Source organism: Leucopleurus acutus, assembly GCF_964270905.1.
Source record: "Leucopleurus acutus genome assembly, chromosome: 19".
NCBI classification, from domain to species: domain Eukaryota; kingdom Metazoa; phylum Chordata; class Mammalia; order Artiodactyla; family Delphinidae; genus Leucopleurus; species Leucopleurus acutus.
Window position 1 is genome coordinate 58,974,166 of NC_139161.1, and position 22,410 is coordinate 58,996,575.

The 22,410-nt window shown below is 54.8% G+C and overlaps 1 protein-coding gene across 1 annotated transcript; it reads left to right on the top strand.

Moving 5' to 3' along the window:
• Positions 1–265: 265 nt before the first annotated feature.
• Positions 266–22,370, top strand: LOC309976160 (multidrug and toxin extrusion protein 2-like; the record flags this gene model as incomplete). Its single annotated transcript, XM_082861637.1, has 18 exons — positions 266–370; positions 1,183–1,284; positions 1,504–1,572; positions 2,248–2,396; positions 3,062–3,104; positions 3,463–3,543; positions 5,804–5,848; positions 6,021–6,118; positions 6,432–6,529; positions 7,142–7,255; positions 7,878–7,945; positions 9,005–9,113; positions 9,755–9,830; positions 10,113–10,182; positions 19,747–19,879; positions 19,950–20,044; positions 21,250–21,340; positions 22,150–22,370. 18 exons carry the CDS (start codon positions 266–268, stop codon positions 22,368–22,370), a joined length of 1,767 nt encoding a protein of 588 aa, XP_082717763.1.
• Positions 22,371–22,410: the final 40 nt, after the last annotated feature.

Here is a 22,410-nt window from a genome sequence, read left to right on the forward strand (position 1 = left end):
TGGGCCTTTGCTGCTGAACCCCTGGGAGGGGTCAGCCTGGTGACTCTGGGGGTCCAGGGCTCTGTCCTGTCTGGGGCCAGTGGGCCAGGCAGCACGTGGGCCGGGGGGCAGGGCCGGTCCCTTGGGTGGCACGGCCCCTCCTCCCAGCCTTTACTCATTAGCCAGACTGTGTGGTGCCCCGGCCGGCTGGGCGAGGCTGGCTGCGCGGGTGCTCTGGCCTGCGGCGTGGCTGCTGCCCGGGCTCGGAATGGACGGCCCCCGGGACATGGTCCCCCCGGGCCGAGGGAGCCGCTGCCCTGCCCTCCGCAGGCTGGTCCCTGTCGGCTTCGGGGCCGAGGCGAGGACGCTCGTTGTCCTTTCTGGACCCCTGGTAAGGAGGCGGCGGTGGGTGGAGGGCCGCCACCCAGGCATGACGCGAGGGCCGGGCGGGGGCTGCTCACGACCTTGCCCAGAAACTGCCCATGATGACCGTGTCCAGGTGGCCCCAGGGGCTGCTGCCCAGAGCCTGGCAGGGCCTGACCCCCTCAGCAGCAGGCAGCCCCCCTCCTCCCCCCGCCCCCCCGTCAGAAGGGGCAGGCGTGTCCTTCTTCGGGAACCCACGGGAAGGCTGGGCTGAAAGCCAAGAGGGCGAGTGAGGTTCCCTGCTGCAGGAGAAAGGCAGCCTCTGCCTGTTTTATTTCCAAAGGGAAAATGGCTTAGATGCATTTTTTCCTGACCGTAAAGACAAATATGTGCTCGCTGTAAGAGTTTCAGTCAACACGAAAAGTTAGAAAACACTTGTTTCTAATCCCAGCCCCTGGACAGAGCCGTTCCTAAGGTTTTGGTGTCTTGAACCCCGCTCCTCTGTGCGTGGCCTGACGAGCTGGTGACGATAGCGTCGCCAGCGGTACCCTCTCCAGCCCCTGTGCTGGGTGCGGCTTGGCGGGGAGACCGGGGCTCAGGGGTTAACGCGGTTGCGCAGCGGGGGATGGGGTGGGACCCGGGCCTCCCATCACCCAGCCTGGCTGCTGCAGCAGCCTCGCATGCTCGCTCCCCCGCTCTGGGTGACTTGCCCTGTGGCCTCGAGGGGCTTTTGCGGGTCTTTGCTCCGCCTCGCAGGGCCTGGAGAGCCCCTCTGGTGGGGCCGGGCTGTGAGGGGTCGGCAGGACTGAGGGGCCCTTGACCGTGGCCGCCGTCCTCCAGTTCCTCTTCCAGATGCTGAACTTCATGACCTACGTCGTGAGCTCGGTGTTCTGCGGACACCTGGGCAAGGTGGAGCTGGCGGCAGTGACCCTCTCGGTGGCCGTGAGTACGGCCCGGGCCGCAGGGACCTTCCCCCCTGGGCTCCGGGGAGAAGAGACAGCCTAAGGGCACAGCCGGACCTCAGGGCCTCGCCCAAGGCACACCCCACGGCGCGGGCAGGGCCCGGCCAGGACGGGTCACGGGCTGCTGGGCACCCCCCCAGGCGCAGGGTCCCCCTCGGGCTCCGCCTGACAGACTGCGCTCTCCCGTGTGTGCCTCCAGTTCGTCAATGTCTGCGGAGTTTCCATTGGATTTGGCTTGTCCTCGGCCTGTGACACCTTAATGTCCCAGGTAGGTGGGCCTCCGAGAGCCTGGCGGGGCAGAGCCAGTCCTTCAGCTGCTGCAGAAACGGTGGGGCTGGGGGCCCACCTGAGGCCCCGTAATGTCCCCTGGATCTGGGAGCTCGTCAGGCCCTGGGCCGGGGCAGCTGTCCCTGGCACACCCACCCCCAAGGGCCTCGTGCTGCAGGGACCAGACCCTCCCCTTGAAAAGAGCTCGGGCAGCCGGGCGAGAGAGCCCTGGAGGGAAAGACAGTCCCCTGACCTCGAGTGCGAGGGCCCACGGACGGGGCCTCCAGCTCTCGGGGGCCCACAGCCCAGCGGGGCTCGGTTCCGGGGGTCCCGGGCTCACGGTGGGCCTGGCTGCCGCTCACCCCCAGGGAGACTTGGCAGGTGCTCTCGTGCCGGGGGGCGGGGGGCGGGGGGCGGGGGGCGATGCCTCCCCCATCGGGAGCTGTTGGCGAGCCAGGCACGACGGGCGGACGGAGGCTGGGGCTCAGCAAACAGCTGCTGCTGTCCCTCTGTGAGCAGGCCGAGCCCCCGCAGTGGCCGCCCCGGGTGCGATGGAGGGCTGCCCCACCCCGTCCTGCTGGGAGCCTGCGGTGCCCGCCCGCCCCCCAGCCCTGGCAGGGCCCCCGGGGCAGCGGGCAGGTGCGCGGGGCGTGGGCGCTGACCCGCTGTGTTTCAGAGCTTCGGCAGCCCCAACAGGAAGCACGTGGGAGTCATCCTGCAGCGCGGCGCGCTGATTCTGCTGCTCTGTTGCTTTCCCTGCTGGGCGCTCTTCCTCAACACCCAGCACATCCTGCTGCTCTGCAGGCAGGACCCGGCCGTGTCCAGGTACCCCGGGCGGGGGGACCCCTGGCGAAGCCCACCCCCGGGCCCCGCGCTTCTCTGGGCCCCGAGCCGTCGCGAGCGCGGCCCCTCTGGGACGTTGCGGGGTTGCCTTGGAGTTGCTCCCGCGCAGCCTGCTGCTCCAGCCGTGGCCAGCAGGAGGCAGACCAACGGCCAGTTTTAACTGAGGAGGAAAAGACAGGATTTGCGTGGTGTGTGTCCCAGCGTGTGGTTGGAGCCTCAGAGATGCTTTTTGAAGAAGTGAAGGGTGCACCACCCCAAATTCCAAACAGTGGAAACAGGACTGAGCCCGACTTCTGATGAATCACGTGCTTTGTTATTAATTTTAGATTTGGCCCCTCCTGGGAACAACACCTTGCTCATTTAATATTATGCGCATGGAATTTGGTTATTTCTTGATGTGATAGAACCTTTTTTCTCCCTTACAAACCACACGTTACCCTGAATTCAAGTTCCGCAGCCCTGAGACCCCGTGGTTGGGTCCTTGGGCCCCTCCTCCTGCGCCTTCTTAGCACGTGGTGGCAGCCCCCCCCCAACCACTGAGGTTCCACTTGACTTGGGGGTCTTGTCTCAGGGGTGAAGCTTGCTGAAGCCTCTCGTCACACCCGGGGGCGCAGGCTGCTCCGCTCAGAGCCCTGGTTCTCCCGCAGGCTGGCCCAGGAGTACGTGCATGTTTACATCCCAGCGCTCCCGGTAAGTCTTCTGCTGAACTTGGGGAGGTTGGGCCCACAGTCCCCGAGATTCTGGCTTTTTGCCTGTCTCCCCATCAGCTGGGGAGGCCATCGGCCCTCATGCTGGCGGCCGAAGGGGCCAGAGAAAAGTTCTCATTTTGGTTGGTGCAGATCGAACTTTTAAAAAGTAGCATGGGGACTTCCCTGGCAGTCCAGGGGTTAAGACCCCGCACTTCCATGGCAGGGGGCACAGGTTCAATCCCTTGTCGGGGACTGCAATACCACATGCCGCGCAGCAAGGTCAAAAAAAAAAAGAAAAGAAAAAAGTTATTACAATATTATTTTTTTAAAAATGTAGCACGACATGTTTTTCTGATTAGAAAACCATTGATGGGAGAAATTCTGGAAAGCCTGGGGAAGAAAAAATTCAAATCTGTAATCCTACCACTCAGAGAGAACACAGGTTAATCCTTCTCTCCAGGATTATTTCTCTTCGTGGGTATGTGTGTTCAAACATACAGACTCATGTGTAGTGTGAAACGGGGCCAATGTGTGTATGTTGTATTATAACCTGTTTTTTCCCTTTCAAATAAATATGTCATTAGTCTCTTGATAGCCTTCCACAATATCCATTTCAAAGGCGATGTGGTATTCCCTGGTGCCATAATTTATTAACCAATCCCTACATGTTAGGTATTTAGGTTGTTTGCAGTAGTCACTATTATAAACTAGATTGTGATAAACATTCTTATAGAAAAAATCTTTGTGAACATATGGAATGATTTCCTTAAGATGCGTTATTGGAATTAGAGTTGCTCTGTCAATGGCTTTTTTTTTTCCTTTTAATTAATTAATTTATTTTTTAAATTTTTGGCTGTGTTGGGTCTTCGTTTCTGTGCGAGGGCTTTCTCTAGTTGTGGCAAGCGGGGGCCACTCTTCATCGCGGTGCGCGGGCCTCTCACTGTCGTGGCCTCTGTTATTGCGGAGCACAGGCTCCAGATGTGCAGGCTCGGTAGTTGTGGCTCACGGGCCTAGTTGCGCCCCGGCATGTGGGATCTTCCCAGACCAGGGCTCGAACCCGTGTCCCCTGCATCGGCAGGTGGACTCTCAACCACTGCGCCACCAGGGAAGCCCGATACTTTTGACTTAGAGTTTTTAATGCATAGTAACAGTCCCATAAATCCCATCCTTTATGACGCCTGTCTTTGGGCTTAAAAACAATGAACCCATTGTAAATTGTAGAAGCATTTGCCTATATTTCCTCTGAACCCTTTCAATGGTTTCTGTCGTTAACATTTAAGACCGTAATCTAACAAACTTTTTCTAAGACTCATTGAATATTCTCTCTTTTCTCTGTTAATTTATTAAATACTAAATAAGCAGTCCATCCACTCCGATCAGTTTCTGAGATTCGAGACCTGCCCAGTGGTCTGTGTGTCCACCCCCAGCCCATTGCTACACTGTTTGATTTGCTGTGGTTCAGTTACCAGGTGGCAGTGCTGTTTCAGGGGAGTCCATCTTCTCATCTCCGGCACCCCCTATCCTCCTCTGCACACCAGCACTGGGGATAGAGCTCTTAAGGAGGGGGCTGGGAAGGGGGCGGGTCGGGGTGAATGCGTGTGGGGTGCCCACAGGGGATGCCAGGCCTGGCAGGGAGCCCCAGCCTCACCCTCCTCTTGTCTGGAAGGCCAGTGCCATGACCTCTTTGGGGCCTGGCCAGCTCCACATTTCTTCTGTATCATGGAAACCACCTGAAAAGTCTGGTTTTTCTCCTCCAAGCCTTTGGCTATTCAGACCAAGTGAAGGTATCTTGTCAAACAGGGCCACTGGGACTGTGTCAGGGGGAAACATCACGTTATCACTGTGGCAGCAACTTTTTTATCAAATAAACAAAGTCCCTCCTGTACAATGGTGCTGCAGAGTTTAACTACCAATAAAATAAGAATCATAATGACTCTTAACGTTTACATGATGCTTACCTTATTCTTGGAGCACTTAAATGTGCCAAATACTGTTTTGTAACCACTTTGCAATGTTAACTTTGTATATGAATGTATGTATAAATATTAGGGATTCACACGCATGTTATTGTGTGTGAGGAAACTGAGGCACAGAGAGGTTAAATAACTTGCCCAAGGCCACACAGCTCACAAGAGGCAGAGCCAGCGTCTGAGCCCAGCTCCTTGCTCTTGCTGACTGAGCGGTGCTGAAGAGAGGCGGAGGGCTGAGGGGAGGGTGCACAGGGGGTGCAGGCCCTGGGCCAGGCCTTGACAGAGGGCGGAAAGGACAGGGCGGTGCCCCCGACACACACACTGACGCACAGCCCCTCTCTGTCCTCGGCAGACGGGGAAAGGCCCACCACCCCCGTGGGGTCTCCCACCTGCTCTGCCGAGGCTGCTGCTGCCACACCCCTGGGTGCCCCCCCGCTCCCTCAGTCCAAGGCCTGCCCCCTCCAGGTCCTTGTCTCTGGCGGCTCGAGCCAGGCCCAGGGTGTCCCGACCTGTGGGTTTGGGCTCAGGAGCCCTGCGGCTCTCAGGCCACCTCCCTGCTGGTCCCAGGCCGGGGGCTGGAGCGCGGGTCAGCACACAGCCCATCTCTGGGGCCCCAGGGGTACCGTGGTGAGGCAGTTGCCCCACCTCATCTAAGAAGTGTCCGTTAGTGTCCGTCTGGTGGTGTTTTGGTAGTTGTTGCTTACTTCGCGTGTGTGTTTATTTTATACAGGCAAATTTTCTTTACAGCCTGCTGGCCAAATATCTGCAAAATCAGGTAGGGGCTCCTGGCCGGAGCTGCCCCCAGCCCCCACCCTGTTCCAGTGGGCGGGGTGCCCGGGGTCCCCTCTGCACTTTGCCCCATCCTGATCGCCACACGGGGGCCCTCGAGGAGCTGCGTGTCCCCAGCCTCCGCCCACCCCCCTCAGTCTCACCCTCACCTACTTCAGGGCATCATGTGGCCCCAGGTCCTCAGCGGCGTCGTGGGCAACTGCGTCAACGGGCTGGCCAACTACATCCTGGTTTCCGTGCTGGGCCTGGGGGTCAGGTGAGCACCGGGGCTGGGGGCCCAGCATCTGGGGGTCGTGGGGAACTGGGGGCTGCTGTTCCCTGGGGTTCTGGGGACCCGCTGCTAAGGAGACGGGGTGAGGAGCCGCTGCCCACCCCTGCCCGGCCTGCCCGAAGGGGCCTAGAGTGGGTCTCCCCTGGATGGGGCCCATCCCGGGATGGGGTGCCGGCAAAGCCAGGCCTGTGGCCCTCCCCGCCCGGGCCCGGACTCAGCCGTGGCCCCAGCCCTGCCATCTCTGCCATCCCTGCCATCCCTGCCATCCCTGCCATCTCTGCCATCCCTGCTCTGCCAGGGGCTCGGCCTGTGCCAACACGGTCTCCCAGTTCACGCAGGCCGTCTTCCTGCTGCTCTGCGTCGTGAAGAAAAAGCTGCACCTGGACACGTGGGCAGGTGCGAGGGCCGCCCTTCCTGGGGGCGGAGCGGGCAGGTGGCAGGCGGGGTCCCAGCTGCAGCCCGTTGCAGGAGGCCTGGCCCGGGCCTGCCCGCACGTCCCTCAGGGCCCCCTCCCCGGCCCCCCCACCCCCGCCCCGAGGCCCGGGCTTCCCCATCCAGTGTGCCAGGGGGCAGGGCCCTGCAGCGGACAGGCCCAGGGAGCGCTCTGCCGGCTCCCTGGTCTCGGGATGGAGGAGCAGCACGGGTGGTCGGCAGCGGCGGTACCCACGTTGTTCACGACAGCTCGTTAGACCCGGTTATTCACGTGGAGGAAGCTGGTGCAGAGAGGGTTTGTCATTGGCCCCAAAGGCCAGAGGTGGTACGTGGTGGAGCCTGGACCGAACCCGTTCCCAGGCCTCAGGTTTTGAGCTCTTAGCCCCTGAGACAGCGCCAGGGATACTGGCCAGGCATCCTCCTCCCCCCACGAGCCCCCTCCAGCCCCCACCAGCGCTGGGGCCGCTGGCTAGGCCCCCACAAGACGCCCAGGTGCCCGGGCCGAAGGCAGGGGGCGGAGTAGGGGGCGGGGCCGCAGGGTGGGCCGCGGCTCAGCTGGCGGGCCTCTGCTCCTAGGCTGGTCCAGCCAGTGCCTGCAGGGCTGGGGCCCCTTCTTCCGCCTGGCCGTGCCCAGCATGCTCATGACTTGCATTGAGTGGTGGGCCTACGAGATCGGGAGCTTCCTCATGGGTACGTGGACAGCAGGGTGCGGGGAGCCGCGTGGGCCGCCCGCCAGCTCAGGACCCCCTCTCCCGGATGGGCGGTCTCCCAGCCCGGCCCGTCTCCCCACCGGGCCGTGAGCTCCCGGCGCTGCCCGGCGTAGGCCTGGCACAGAGTGGACGCCCGGGCGTGGTCAGTCAGCGAGGGAGTGAGGTCCCGCTGATGCGTGAGCAGCTGTGGGCGTCGCCTGGCACATTGTGTGCTCATCAGCGGACTCGGTCCAAACAGCCAGGGCTGGGGTGGCCCTTAGAGACCTTCCAGTCCACCCCTGACCCAATCAGAGATGAGAACGTGGACCCCAAGAGTTAGGTGGTCCGGAGTCACCCGGCAGGGCTGAGAACTGAACTCTGCTTTCCTGCCCCTGGTCCAGTTCTTCCCTTCTTCATCACACCTCGTACACAGAGGAGAGACCCTGACCCTGTAACACCTGGGCAGGGGTCTCTTGGAGGGCTGGAGCCCAAGCGGGAGCGTCCTTTGCTGCATCTGCCCTTGGAAACAACTGGCCCCTTGGCCCCCGAGCGAGTGGCTTGCTGTCAGCCCAGGGCTGTGGGCTGGCCGGCCGGGCACTCACCATGTCCCCCGCCACCCCCAGGCCGGCTCAGCGTGCTCGACCTCTCTGCGCAGGCCATCATCTACGAGGTGGCCACTGTCGTCTACATGGTGAGGCTCAATGGGGACGCCTTCGCCATGCCCTGCCCCCAGCCCGGCCCCCTGACGGCCTGGGGGTGTCAGAGGAGGGGGAGGGGCTGTCCCTTCAAAGGCTGTCTCTGTCTCCCGAGGGACCCTCTGGACCTCCTGCACCCACCAGGCCCAGGCCCTGCCAGACACACGTGGCCCACGGCTGCTCTGCTGAATTCACGATGTTGCAATTGTTTTGAATTAATTGGCACCATTTAAAATAGGGAGATTTCACATCACAATCTAAATATTGGCATTGTTTTGAAAAATGGGACATGCCATTTAGCAGTGAGCCCACGTTCCTGCACACCCCAGCTGGTGGGCGCTGGGGAACAGTGGCCCTCGTGAGGGCATTTCCTCGCGTCCACCGTGGACCCTGCAGCTCCTTCTTCTCCCCCGGACACGTGGGTTGTCCCGTGTCACTCGTGTAGCATTTGCTGGCCTCTTGGGCCATGCAGTCTGTGACCCTAGCTTTAATCAAAAACCATCACACGCTAAACTAATTTATAAGGTGATTCTTGTTACGGATGGCTTCCGCTGAATCCTTTCTTCTCACAGGGAGCTTTTCTAACATAGTTAAGACCACATCCACCTCTTTTTTTTTTAAACGCGGGCCTTTCACTGTTGTGGCCTCTCCCGTTGCGGAGCACAGGCTCCGGATGCGCAGGCTCAGCGGCCATGGCTCACGGGCCCAGCCGCTCCGCGGCATGTGGGATCTTCCTGGACCGGGGCACGAACCCGTGTCCCCTGCATCAGCAGGGGGACTCTCAACCACTGCGCCACCAAGGAAGTCCCCACATCCACCTCTTTAACGTGCATTTACTCCTGAGTTTCCGGCAGCGCGTTGATTTCGGTTGCCTGTGATGTCTGACGACCCGGCCCGGTGGGTTTGGCCCTGGGTAGCCCAGCCCACCTCCCAGGTCTCGGCCTGTCGCCAGCAGCCTCGCGGGCCCCGCCCCCCGGGACACCTCCTGCCTCCCTCTCGGCCCCCGGGGCAGGAGGGGGGCTCTAACCACCACACCTTCTTTTCTCTGATCCCAGATTCCCATGGGGCTCAGCATTGCGGTCTGTTTCCGAGTGGGGACGGCCCTGGGAGCCGCAGACACCGTGCAAGCCAAGCGATCTGCCGTCTCAGGCACCCTCTGCACAGGTGGGTGGGGTCGGGACCTAGCGGGGGGAGGGCTTGGGAGCCAACAGTTCACCTTCCAAACCTGTCATACCTGCCACGTGGCCTAGAGCAGCCCCTCTGACCAGCAGCAAGCCTGCTGTGCCCCTTCCGCTCCTTCCCTGCCGCTGGGGTTCTGGGCTGTCAGTTTCCATCACTTAGTGCGACTCTGGGAAAACCGGTCCCTCTTCGAGCCTGCCCTGCCGGCATTTCCACGAGCTTGGGACCTGCCCATCCCAGCCCTCAGAGTGGCCCCATCTGTGTCCATCCTGCCTCTGCTTTCTGCAGCTGCCAGGCTCAGATCAGCTCCTCGTGCAGAGCAGTGGCTCTCAGGCTTCAGCCCTGGGGGTGGGGTAGGGGTGTGTGTGTGAAAACACAGAACCCCACCTGCCGGAGTTTCTGACTCCGTAGGTCGGAGGTGATGGTCTGAGAATGTGCCTCCTCTAACCAGCTACCAAAGACGCTGCTGCAGCCGGTGCAGGGACCCCACTTTGCGAACCACAGGAGGAAAGGCGTTTCACATGTGGTGCCCTCCTTGCCAGACCACAAACGAGGGTCTTAGTCCAAGTGAACGTGGGGTGGGGCTGGACGGGTGGAAGCTGGGCCGTGCCTTTGGTCTCTTACAGTTGGCACCTCGCTGGTCGTGGGCACCCTGTTGAGCCTCCTGAGGAGTAAACTGGGCCACATCTTTACCAATGACGAGTAGGTAATCCGTTCTCTCACTTCTGGGGATGCCAGGTGCTCCCCAGCTGGTCCCCAGAGACGCCCCCTCTACCGCTCACCTGTCGGTAGACAGGGCACCAACCAGGGGGCAAGCTGAAATTCGGGGGCTTCTCGGGGGGTTAAGACGTGTGTCCCCCAGACACAGGGAAACTCAGAGACAGGAGCATCAGTTACGTTGGCGTGGGGCAGGGGCAGAATAGAAGGGACGCGAAGGGCACTCCAAGGATGCGCTCGTGTCTTACCGCTCCCGTTCTCCTGCAGGGAAGTGGTCGCCTTGGTCAGCAAGGTCCTGCCGCTTTACGTCGTCTTCCACCTGTTTGAGGCAGTCTGTGTGAGTCCTGCTCTGACCCGCCCCCCCCCACGTTCACGCACCCTCCCGGTGCGAGGCCGGTCAGGGCTGTGAGCGTTAGCTCACCGATTCGCAGAGAGGGCTGACCGGAGAAGAAGTGCCCGAAGTGTCCGCTCGTGTTGTTTCTGTCACTCAAAACAATGAGCCCCCTTCTGCTGTGCAAGTCCAACACGCCAGAGACGCACGCAGATGAGTAGAATCCTGGACACTGGCCCCAGTGTAAACTCACGAATCCGTTCCTTCCTCGTTCCCCGGAGCGGGGGCCAGGAGCAGTCGCGCCAGTTGCCAGAGCAAAGGGACACTTCGGAGGAGTGGGTCGGCCCAGAGTACAGCGGGCCTGGCTTCCTGCTCCTGGGATCGCTAAAGGGCAGGTCCCGTTTAGTGCAGGTTTGAACTGTGTGAACTTTTAAAAGCGTGGCAGAAAGAAAGAAAGCACTGAAGTCTCATTTGATAAGCAGAATTTTGAAATTCTGGGTCTTCTACTTCACGTCTCGGGTCCCGTGAATCTTTCAGGAAGGCATCCCGAGCGTAAAACCCACATCTCTTCGTGGAGTGAGTGCTTAGCTAGCAGCACAGAACACTGGGGCGGACACCTGCGCGAGAATTATTATCAACTCTTATGGAAAATAAATAACCTTGGGGGAAACTATTTGTGGAGGATTTCTCCAAAAGCCCCAGTGCTCTCTGCCCAGTTCCCTGTTTGTCCCAGGACTGGCCTTTGAACTTAGCCGGGCAGATACCTGGCGCACGTTTCTGACCTCAGCAGGACCGCTTGCTCTGGGCTGGTCAAATCCATAGCTTTTACTGCAGAACGTTAAGAGAAACTGGCTTATGGGTTCTGTTATTGCTTTTGTCGTGGGCTGGTGTTAAGGACACTATTGTTACTTTTTCTCTAGCTCCAAGGTGAGGCCACGGCTGAGAGATTCCTCCTGCAATGTAAGGTCAGGGGGTGCTCTGGCTTCTAAATGTTCTGAAGGCAGCACCTCTCCGTTCAGTTTGCCCACCAGGGAACCTGAGGCAGACGTGCAGTTAGCAATTGCAAGGGACCTTAGAGCTTGTGTATCTGCATCTATCATCTTTCCCCCCCGGCTAGATCTATATCATTCTTTTTTTTCTTTTTAATTAATTTATTTATTTAATTAATTTTGGCTGCATTGGGTCTTCGTTGCTGTGCGGGGGCTTTCTCTAGTTGCGGCGAGCGGGGGCTGCTCTTTGTTAAAGTGCGTGGGCTTCTCATGGCAGTGGCTTCTCTTGTTGTGGAGCATGGGCTCTAGGTGCACGGGCTTCAGTAGTTGTGGTATGTAGGCTCAGTAGTTGTGGCACGTGGGCTCAGTAGTTGTGGCATGCAGGCTCTAGAGCGCAGGCTCAGTAGTTGTGGTGCACAGGCTTAGTTGCTCCATGGCATGTGGGATCTTCCCGGACCAGGGCTTGAACCCGTGTACCCTGTACTGGCAGGCGGATTCCTAACCACTGTGCCACCAGGGAAGACCCGATCTCTACCATTCTTAATTTATGTGTTCCATGGACCTAATCTTTATCTTATATTTTTTATAACTTTCTTGAGTTTTAATTTACATACTATAAATTCATGCATTTTAAGTACATAAGTCAGTCCTTTAAAATAAATTTATACTTGTGCAGCCAGCACTGCCATCCAGTTTTAGAATATTTTTATCACCCCCCCAAAATTCCTGGGGCCTGTTTTTTTTTCTTTTAATTAATTTATTTATTTTTGCTGTGTTGGGTCTTCGTTTCTGTGCGAGGGCTTTCTCTAGTTGCGGCAAGCGGGGGCCACTCTTCATCGCCTGCGCGGGCCTCTCACTATCGTGGCCTCTCTTGTTGCGGAGCACAGGCTCCAGATGCGCAGGCTCAGTAGTTGTGGCTCACGGGCCTAGTTGCTCCGTGGCATGTGGAATCCTCCCAGGCCAGGGCTCGAACCTGTGTCCCCTGCATTAGCAGGCAGGCTCTCAACCACTGTGCCACCAGGGAAGCCCCATGGGGCCTGTTTTGAAGTCACTCCCTGCTCCCATGGCCAGCCCTAGGCAATCCACTGACTTGCTTTCTGTCTGTGTGAACTTGCCTTTTCTGAATATTTCATAGACATGGAATCATATAGTATAATCATACAGTCTTTCGTGTCTGGTTTCGTTCACTTAGTGAAATGCTTTTGAGGTTTGTCCATGTTGTAGCATTTTTCAGGACTTCATTTCTTTTTTGTGGCCGAATGGTGGTCCATTGTGTGGCTGTAACATGCTTGGTCTACCCATTCATCAGGTGATGAACGTTTAGGTTGTTTTCAGCGTTGGCTGTTGTGACTAAGGCTGCTGGGAACACTCACGTACAAGTCATCATGTGAACGTATGTTTTTGCTCCTCTTGGTAGAGTCCTAGGATTTGAGTTGTTAGGTTGAAGCATAAGTTTATTTTTAACTTTCTAAGAAACCATTAATCTGTTTTCCAAAGCAGCTGTACCATTTTACATTCCCACCAGCAATATATGGGGATTCCAGTTCCTCCCCCTCCCTTGCCAGTTCTTGGTATTGTTTGTCTTAAAACTTTAAAAACAGATTTTAAGACCGGTTTTGGGTTTACAGAAAGATTGAGAAAATACAGCGAGTTCCCATAAACCCCTTCTCTCCTCCTTTCCCCTTTTATTTACATCCGGTATTAGTGCAGGACATTTATTTAGTTGAAAGAACATTGATACATTATAATTAATTAAGTCCATAGTTCTCCATAGGGTTCATTGCTGGCCTTGTACATTCTATGGATTTTGACAAAGGTATAATGACATGGACCCACCATTATAGAATCATACGAGATACAAACTACTATATATAAAATAGATAAACAACCAGGTCCTACTGTGTAGCACAGGGAACTGCATTCAACATCCTGTAATAAACCATAGTGGAAAAGAATATATATATCTATATATATATCTATATCTGAATCACTTTGCTGTACAGCAGAAACTAACACAACATTGTAAATCAACTATACCTCAATTAAAAAAAAAGAATCATGGGAGGTCCCTGGTGGCCTAGTGGTTAGGATTCGGCACTTTCGTTGCCGTGGCCCGGGTTCAATCCCTGGTCAGGTAGGGCCAAAAAAAAAAAGGAATCATATGCATAATTTCACTGCCATAAAAATCCTCTCTGCTCCCCCTGTTCATTCCTCCCCTTCTCCCGCTGTCCCCCTCCCTCACCCGCTGGCCGTCTCTGATCTTTTTATTGTCTCTGTAGTTTTGCCTTCTCCAGTGTCTTATAGTTGGAGTTAAACAGCACGCAGCCTCTTCAGGTTGGCTTCTTTCATTTAGTCATGTGCACGTAAGGGGCCTCCACCGGGTCTTTTCATGGCCTGACAGCTTGTTTCTTTTTAGCACTGATGCTTCACTGTCTGGACGGACCACATTAAAGGACATTGTGGTTGCTTCCAAGTTTGGCGAATTCTGAATAAAGCTGTGAACATTATTGTGCAGGTTTTTGTGTGGACATAGTTTTCAACTCTTTCTGCAAATCCCTGGCTGCATGATGGTTGGATAGCATGGTACTATTATGTTTAGCTCTGTAAGAAATTGCCCTACTGCCTTCCAAAGTGGCTGCACCATTTTGCACTCCCATCAGCGATCCGTGAGAATTCCTGTTGCTCTGCATCCTCGCCGGAATTTGGTGTTGTCAGTGTTTTGATCCTAGTCGTTCTAACGGGTGTGTAGCGGTGTCTCATTGCTGTTTTAACTTGTAACTTGCGACTGACGCGTAATGTGGAGCATCTTCTCATACGCTTATTTGCCATCAGTGTGTCTTCTTTGGTGAGGTGTCTGTTCAGAGCCCATTTTAAGATTGGCTTGTTTTCTCATTGTTGTGTTTTAAGAGCTTTTGTTTAGTTTGTTTTTAATTTCTATTTTTATTGGAGTATAGTCGATTTACAATGTTGTGTTAGTTTCAGGTGTACAGCAAAGTGATTCGGTTATACATGTATACATTGTAAAATGTATTCTTTTCCATTATGGTTTATCTCAGGATATTGAACATAGGTCCCTGTGCTATACAGTAGGACCTTGTTGTTTATCCATCCTATATATAATAGTTTGCATCTACCAACCTCAAACTCCCAGTCCATCCCTCCCACACATCCCTCCCCCAATAATTCTTAATATGTTCTACACATAAGTCCTTTATCAGGTATATGATTTGCAAGCCCAGTCTGTGGCTTGACTTTAATTTTCTTATTTATTTATTTATTTATTTTAAAAAAAAACCTATTTTTATTTTTGGCTGCATTGGGTCTTCGTTGCTGTGTGCGGGCTTTCTCTAGTTGCGGCGAGCGGGGGCTACTCTTCATTGTGGTGTGCGGGCTTCTCATTGCAGTGGCTTCTCTTGTTGTGGAGCACGGGATCTAGGTGCACAGGCTTCAGTAGTTATGGCGTGTGGGCTCAGTAGTTGTGGCACACGGGCTTAGTGGCTCCGTGGCATGTGGGGTCTTCCCGGACCAGGGCTTGAACCCGCGTCCCCTGCATTGGCAGGCGGATTCTTTTTTTTTTTTCTCTTTTCTGTACGCGGGCCTCTCACTGTTGTGGCCTCTCCCGTTGCGGAGCACAGGCTCCGGATGCGCAGGCTCAGCGGCCATGGCTCACAGGCCCAACTGCTCCGCGGCATGTGGGATCTTCCCGGACCGGGGCACGAACCCGTGTCCCCGGCATCGGCAGGCGGACTCTCAACCACTGCGCCACCAGGGAAGCCCGGCAGGCAGATTCTTAACCACTGCGCCACCAGGGAAGCCCCCTCATTTTCTTATCTTTTGAGCTGCAAAAGTTTGCACTTTTAATATAGTCCAGTTTCTCATTTTCTTTTCTTTTATGGCTCACGCTTTTGCTGTCATATATAAGAAATCTTTGCCTAACCCAAGGTCACAAAGATTTTCTCCTATGAATTCTTCTAGACATTTTATAGTTTTAGGTCCTACACTTATGTTTATGATTCATTTTGAGCCCATTTTTGTGTTTGGTACGAGGTAAGGGTCTAAGTTTATTTGTGTGTGTGTGGGTATTCAAGAGTCCCAACACCATTCTTGGTGTGTGAAAGGCTATTCCCTCCCCAGTGAATTATCTTGGCACTTTGGTCAAAAATCAATTGGTTGTAAATGTAGTGATTTATTTAGATTCATAATTCTGTTTCATTAATTTATATGCCCATCCTGTGCCAATACTACACTGTCTTAATTACTGTAGCTTTATAGTGAGCTTTGAAATAAGTTAGTATAAATCTTCCAACCTTGTTCTGTCTTTTTAATTGCTTTTGTTCTTCTAGATCCTTTGCATTTCCATATGTATGTTAGAACCAGCGTGTTAATTTCTACTAAAAAGCCTGCTGGGATTTTGAAAGGAATTGTATTGACTCTGCAGAGCAACTTTGGGAGAATTGTCATCTTAACAGTATTGTTAAAATGGACATGGAATGTCTCTCCGACTAGTTAGATTTTCTTTAATTTACCTCAGCAATGTGCTGTAGTCTTCAGTGGTCAAAACCTTGCACTACTTTTGTTAAATTTATCCCCAAATATTTTGTTCTTTTTGATGGTATTATGAATGGAACTCTTAATTTCATTTTTAGGTTGTTCATGGCTAGTTTATAGAAAGATAATTGATCTTTGTTTATTGATCTTTTATCCTGTGACCTTGTTAAACTCATTCTAGTGGTTTTTGGTGTGTGGAGTCCTTAAGGTTTTCTCCGTATAGGATCATGTCATCTGTGAATAAGGAGTTTTACTTCTCCCTTTCCGTCTGGCTAAACCTCCAGTACGATGTTGAGTGGAAGTGGCAAGAGCATACACCTGTGCCTTGTTCTCGATGTTAAAGGGAAAGTATTCAGCCTTTCAGCATTAAATATGTTATCTGTAAAATTTTTATACATGCCCCTTATTGAGGCTGAAGAAGAGCCCTTCTCCTAGTTTGAAACATTTTCTCATGAATGCGTGCTGGATTTTGTAGAATGCTTTTCCTGTATCTACTGAGATAATCACATGGTTTTGTCCTTTATTACTATGGTGTAATTACATTAATTGATTTTCAGATGTTTTACCTTGCATTCCTGGGATAAAACCCTCCTGACCATGGCGTGTGTCTTTTCTAATATATATCACTGAATTTGGTTTCCTAGTATTTTGTTAAAGATTTTGCGTCTACATTCATGAGAGATATTGGTCTGTGCTTTTTATCTTTTCCTTTGTGATATCTTGATCTGGCTTTGGTATCAGCATACCATTGGCCTCCTGGAATGATTTTGAAAGTGTTCTCTCCGCATACCTATACATTTTGAGTTTGTGAAGGATTGGCATTATTTCTTCTTTAAACATGTGATAGAATTCACCAGTGAAGCCATCTGGGCTTTTGTCTGGCTTTTGTCAGAAGATTTTTAACTAATTTCATTTATTTACTTGTTATAGATCTATTCACTTTCTATTTCTTTTTTAAAAAATTTATTTATTTTATTAATTTATTTTTGGCTGCGTTGGGTCTTTGTTGCTGTGTGCAAGCTTTCTCTAGTTGTGGCGAGCGGGGGCTACTCTTCGTTGCGGTGCGCAGGCTTCTCATGGCAGTGGCTTCCCTTGTTGCAGAGCACGGGCTCTAGGCGCGCGGGCTTCAGTAGTTGTGGCACGTGGGCTCAGTAGTTGTGGCTGGCGGGCTCTAGAGCGCAGGCTCAGTAGTTGTGGCGCACGGGCTTAGTCGCTCCGCGGCATGTGGGATCTTCCCGGACCAGGGCTCGAACCCGTGTCCCCTGCATCGGCAGGCGGATTCTCAACCACTGCGCCACCAGCGAAGTCCCTCAGTTTCTGTCTCTTGTTGCGTTTGTTTTAATAATGTGTGTCTTTCCAGGAATTTATTCACTTCAAGCAAATTGTCTGAATCTTTAGCATGAAGTTGCTCGTAATATTCCCTTACAGTCCTTTTCTTTAGGGAAAGTAGTAATGTCTCTCCTTTCATTCCTAATTTTGGTCATTTGTGTCTTCACTTTCCTGTTTTCTTGGTCTTATTTTCCCAAGGTCACATCCTTAGTAAGTGTTCGTCAGTTTTGTGGATCCTATCAAAGAACTAGAATTTTGGTTTCATTGATTTTTCTCTGCTGTTTTCTGTTGACTGTTCCAGTGAATTCCACTTTAATTCTTATGATGTTCATCCTTCTGCTTTATTCAGGCATAGTTTGCTTTTCTTTACTGGTTTCCTAGGGTGGAATATTAGGCTACTGATTTGAGACCTTTCTTTTCTAATATGGGCATTTTAAAGCTGTACATTTCCCTCTAAGTATTGCTTTAACTGCATCTCATAAATTTTGATATATTGTATTTTTTTCATTCAAAATATTCTAAAATTTCTCTTGTGATTTATTTTTTGACCCGTGGGTTGAGAAGTGTGTTGTTTAATTTCCAAATATTTGGGGGTATTTCCAAAATTCTTTCCGGTAGACATCTCTAATTTAATTCTGTTGTGGTCAAAGAACATCTTTTGTATCAATCCAGTCTTTCTAAACATATTGCGAGTGCCAAGTCATAACCACTAGACCTCCAGGGATCTAGATGTACTGAGGCCTGCTTGGTGATGTACCATAGGTCCATCCCAGAGAGCAGCCTTTCCCCAAGGCCTGCTGTTTTGTTTAGTCTTGCCTGTGATCCTGTCTCTTCCACAAACTGCAGCTGCTGTCTCTGCTCAGTTTTGGATTTTGTTTTTCTTGTTTTTAAGCTTAGCTTCCTAGGGGTCACCCCTATGTCTGCATAGCTCAGTGTTCAGCCAGTTACTGTTTGGAGGGGACGCTCAGGCACCTCTGACCGCTGGTAGGGCTTCCGTTCTCTGCTGAAGGAGCCGAGTATGGGCCGGGGCCCACGCACAGTTCAGGCTGTTTCCGAGTCTGCCCCAGCTTTTACTTTCTTCTGGGTCCTCCTGTGTCTCTTCTGTGCCTGTGCACGGGCTCCACTGTCCAGGATGTGTGGGAGGCTTGGGCCTGCTACAGCCTCTGCTACACGCATGCTCAGCCTCTGGTCCACTTGAGACGGAGAACTTACCAAGCATCCCCTGCCCCAGCTGTTTCGTCTCATTGGAGCTCTCTGTAAAATCACTTGTCCACCGGTCCACCGCTTCTCCCTGACAGGCCCACAGCCTCAGGCTAGTGGGCCCACTGAAACCATCTCTGTAATTCGCAATGCTCTAAAGGGCTTCTCAGCCTTGGCACTACTGACATTCTGGGACAGATAATTCTTTGTTGTAGGGGGGCTGTCCTGGGCACCGTAGGATGTTTAGCAGCAACCCTGTCCTCAGCCCGCTAGATGCCAGTGCACCCCCCACCCCGAGTTGTGACAACCAAAACCAGCTCCAGACATTGCCACATGTCCCCTGGAGGGCAGAACCACCCCCCAGATGGAGAAATACTGGTCCAGAGCACATCAGTCGTAATTTGGCAGAAGTCTTTTTTTAACCAGAAAGGATCATCTTTTATGTCATGATATATATTAACGAGAAACATGTGTGACATATTTTAAAGTTGAAGAGGCACACATCTCCTACGCCCAGCGCATTTACCTCCGCTCACATGTGGGAAAGCAAACCACACAATACTCCCCATCCCTCAGCTTAACAAAAGTAACCGAACATCTGTTGATCAATAGTGCTGACGGAGCATGCGCGGAGCCTGTAGTTCTTTAGCTCATTAGGTCTGGGATCGAGCTGGGAGGATGAGACAAGTGAAGAGGTGGTGCTTTCTGTAGACACGTCTCACGGGAGCGTCATCATGGGGGCAGCAGCGGGAAAGGCTGCCTCTTCGTACAGAACAAGACACCTTCCCCTGCCGGCAGGAAGGCAGGATAATGCCCCAAAGACACCCACATTGTGACCCCCCGGACCTGTGGGCGTCACGTGGCGAAAGGGGTCTTTGCAGATGTGATTAAGCGGAGGGTCTTGAGGTGGGGAGACTGTCCTGGATTATCCAGGTGGCCCAGTGTTTTCAGAGGTCCTTAGAAGTGAGAGAGGGGGAAGCAGAGGTCAGAGCGACGCCTGCTCCGGACGCGCAGGCTCAGCGGCCACGGCTCACGGGCGCAGCCGCTCTGGAGCATGTGGGATCCTCCCGGGCCGGGGCACGAACCCGTGTCCCCTGCATCGGCAGGTGGACTCTCAACCACTGCGCCACCAGGGAAGCCCGCGTGTTTTGTTTTAAGCCACCGTTTGTGGTAACTTGGTGCAGCAGGAGACCTCCACACAGTCCGTATGAAGCGAGTTCAGTTTCCCAAGCCGGTGGGTAGTCCGTCACCAACTTCACCTTCCCTCTCCAGGGAGGCAGTCTAGGTGTCGACCGGGGCTCTGGAGTTGTGTCCGAAATGCAGCGGCTTCTGTGTGACCCCGCGCAGGTCCCCGCTGGGAAGGAAGGGGAACAAGGGCCCATCCTGGTCCCGTGCTGTGGACTTAAACGAGGCCACGCCCCGTAGATTCCTGCGGAAGCCCCCGCTGCTGAGACCCCCGTCAGCCTCAGCGTCACCAACCCCGGCCCCCTCTGCCTCCCCGCAGTGTCTCTACGGTGGGGTCCTGAGAGGGACCGGCAGGCAGGCCTTCGGGGCCGTCGTGAACGCCGTCACGTACTACGTCATCGGCCTCCCGCTGGGCGTCGTGCTGACCTTCGTGGTTGGGCTGGGGATCACGGGTACGTGGAGTGGGGGGAGGCGGGGCGCCCTGGGCGTCATCAGACGCTCCCACCGTCCCGTGTCCTGCAGGCCTCTGGCTGGGCATGCTGGCCTGTGTCTGCCTGGCCGCCGCGGCCTTCGTCACCTACACCGCCTGCATGGACTGGAAGCGGGCTGCGGAGGAGGTGAGTGCCGCCCCCCAAAACGCCAGCGGCGCGCCTCAACGTCTCCCGTCATGGAGACGGTGCGGTGTCAGCGGCGCCCCTTCCGGGTACCACCCCAGACCCACAAAGGAAACCTCAGCAGCCCGACTGCCAAAGGCCAGACTAAAGCCAACGGCTCAAACTCGTCTGAACATGGGTGAGCCCCGAGGGTGCTGGGACCTTGGAAGAGGCGATGGCAGCACCCTGTCACCGTCCTCTCGGAAGAACTGAAAGCTCAGAGGCATTAAAGCCACAGCTTAGGCTGCAGGCTGAGCGTGGAGGGGGTGCTCTCGGACCGAACCCCCGCAGAGTGGGGGTTTGCCTTCGTGGGTGGATCCAGGCCTCCTGACGTCTGAGAGAACGGATTAACACAGCCCTGAAACACCACCCCTGTGAAGTCCCCCAGAAGGGTGAACACGGGCAGACCTCGCTGCACTGCGCTTTGTAGGTGCTGTGGTTTCTGCAAGTTGAAGGTCTGGAGCGAGCCCGCATTGAGCCCGTCTATCGGCGCCATTTTCCCAGCAGCGTTTCTCACTTCATGTGTCTCACGTTTTGCTAATTCTCATCATCTGTCAGACCTTCTCATTATTATCTCCTTTATGGGGAGGTGTGATCGCTGAGCTCTGATGTCATTATTGCAAAAAGCTGATGACCTGCTGAAGGCTCAGGTGATGCTTAGCATTTTTTAGCAAAGAGGCACTTTTTTTTTTTTTTTTTTTGGTGGTACACGGGCCTCTTACTGTTGTGGCCTCTCCCGTTGCGGAGCACAGGCTCCGGACGCGCAGGCTCAGCAGCCATGGCTCACGGGCCCAGCCGCTCCTCAGCATGTGGGATCTTCCCGGACCGGGGCACGAACCCGTGTCCCCTGCATCGGCAGGTGGACTCTCAACCACTGTGCCACCAGGGAAGCCCCAAAGAGGCACTTTTTAACTGCGGCAGGGACGAGGCTTTTTTAGACATGATGGGATTGTGTGCTTAACAGACTCCAGTATCGTGCAAACATCACTTCTATATGCACCGGGAAACCAGAAAACCCCTGTGAGTGGCTCTGTTGTGACATTCCCTTTATTGCAGTGGTCTGGAGCCTCCGAGGTGTGCCTGTGTGTGACCACGTCCTGCTCGGCCTACAGGGCACAGCTGAGGCCGGGGTGGACCGCAGGCCGACCGGACAACTCCGTCTCCTTCAGGTGCAGAAACGTGTGGGGCTGCCGCCCCAGGCCGCTGAGAGCACAGCCCCCAGCCTCAGACCCGGGCCTGAGAGAGTGGTCGTATCTTCAGGTAACGCTGCCCCACGTGTGCGGGTGACTGGGAACCGCGCGAGCCCCAGCTGCCTTTCTCCCTCAGCGTGACAGTGACCTCCGTCCTAACGCCAGGAGGGTGACACTAACGTCCGCTATCTAAGAGGCCCCGGGAAGCAGGCCCCGTCCCTCCCCAGCCTGGGGGGCAGTGAGCCTCGGTTCCGTTCAGATGAGGGAGTGGGTTGAGCGCTTAGGTCTCTTCCCCGTCATCCTGCAAATGCAAAGGCAGGGGATGAGGTCAGAGCACGGGCCGTTGGACCCTAGAGCATGTTGTCAGCACTCACCTCCAGCCCAGGTGGGAGGCCTGCAGGCGTGGGTTGGGCAGGTCAGCCTGGCTCGACTCAGCAGCGTGCGGGCGCTTCCTGCCGACCCCCCGAACCCCACCAGGCGGCCGCTCTGCTGCCCTGGGGCGGGTGCTGGTTATCACGGCCCAAAGCCCTGGTTATCCCAGTGCCTGTGCGTCGTCTTGCGGTGGGGAACCAGCTGCAGACTATGGGTTTCACTTGTCACGAGGGAACGTGCAAGGGCAGCTCGACTAAGCGTTTCATACGTGCCCTGAGGTCACTGGTGAAGGTTAGGCATCACACAGGCTCAGACAGGCACGCGCGTCTGATCTCATCTCACCTTGGCGACAGCCTTTCCTGCACATCCCACGTAGTTCTCTTCTCTGGTCGTGCCGTAGAGAAAAGGCGGGCGTCTCCTGCTGTGAGGGACAGGCGTTGATCGTGCACCTCCAAGCCACCCCCCACCCCACCCCCATGCTAAGCTGGCCCCCGTTTGCCTCTGCAGTGGCTGCGGGCAGCTACCCTGGCGTGACCCTGACAATGTACTCAAGGCCCGAGGCCCATCTGGACCTCTTCGGGACTCCAGAAGCAGCCCAACCCCTGCCAGCTCCCCCTGGCAGACTGTCGGCCAAACAGCTGGCCATCCGCCGAGGGGCTGCACTGGGGGCAGCGACGGGCACGCTGGTGGTGGGGCTTGTCATCAGGGTCCTGACTGCCAGGCCCTAGCAAGGAAGGAAGCAGAGTGGCTGCCCACCCCACATCCTCA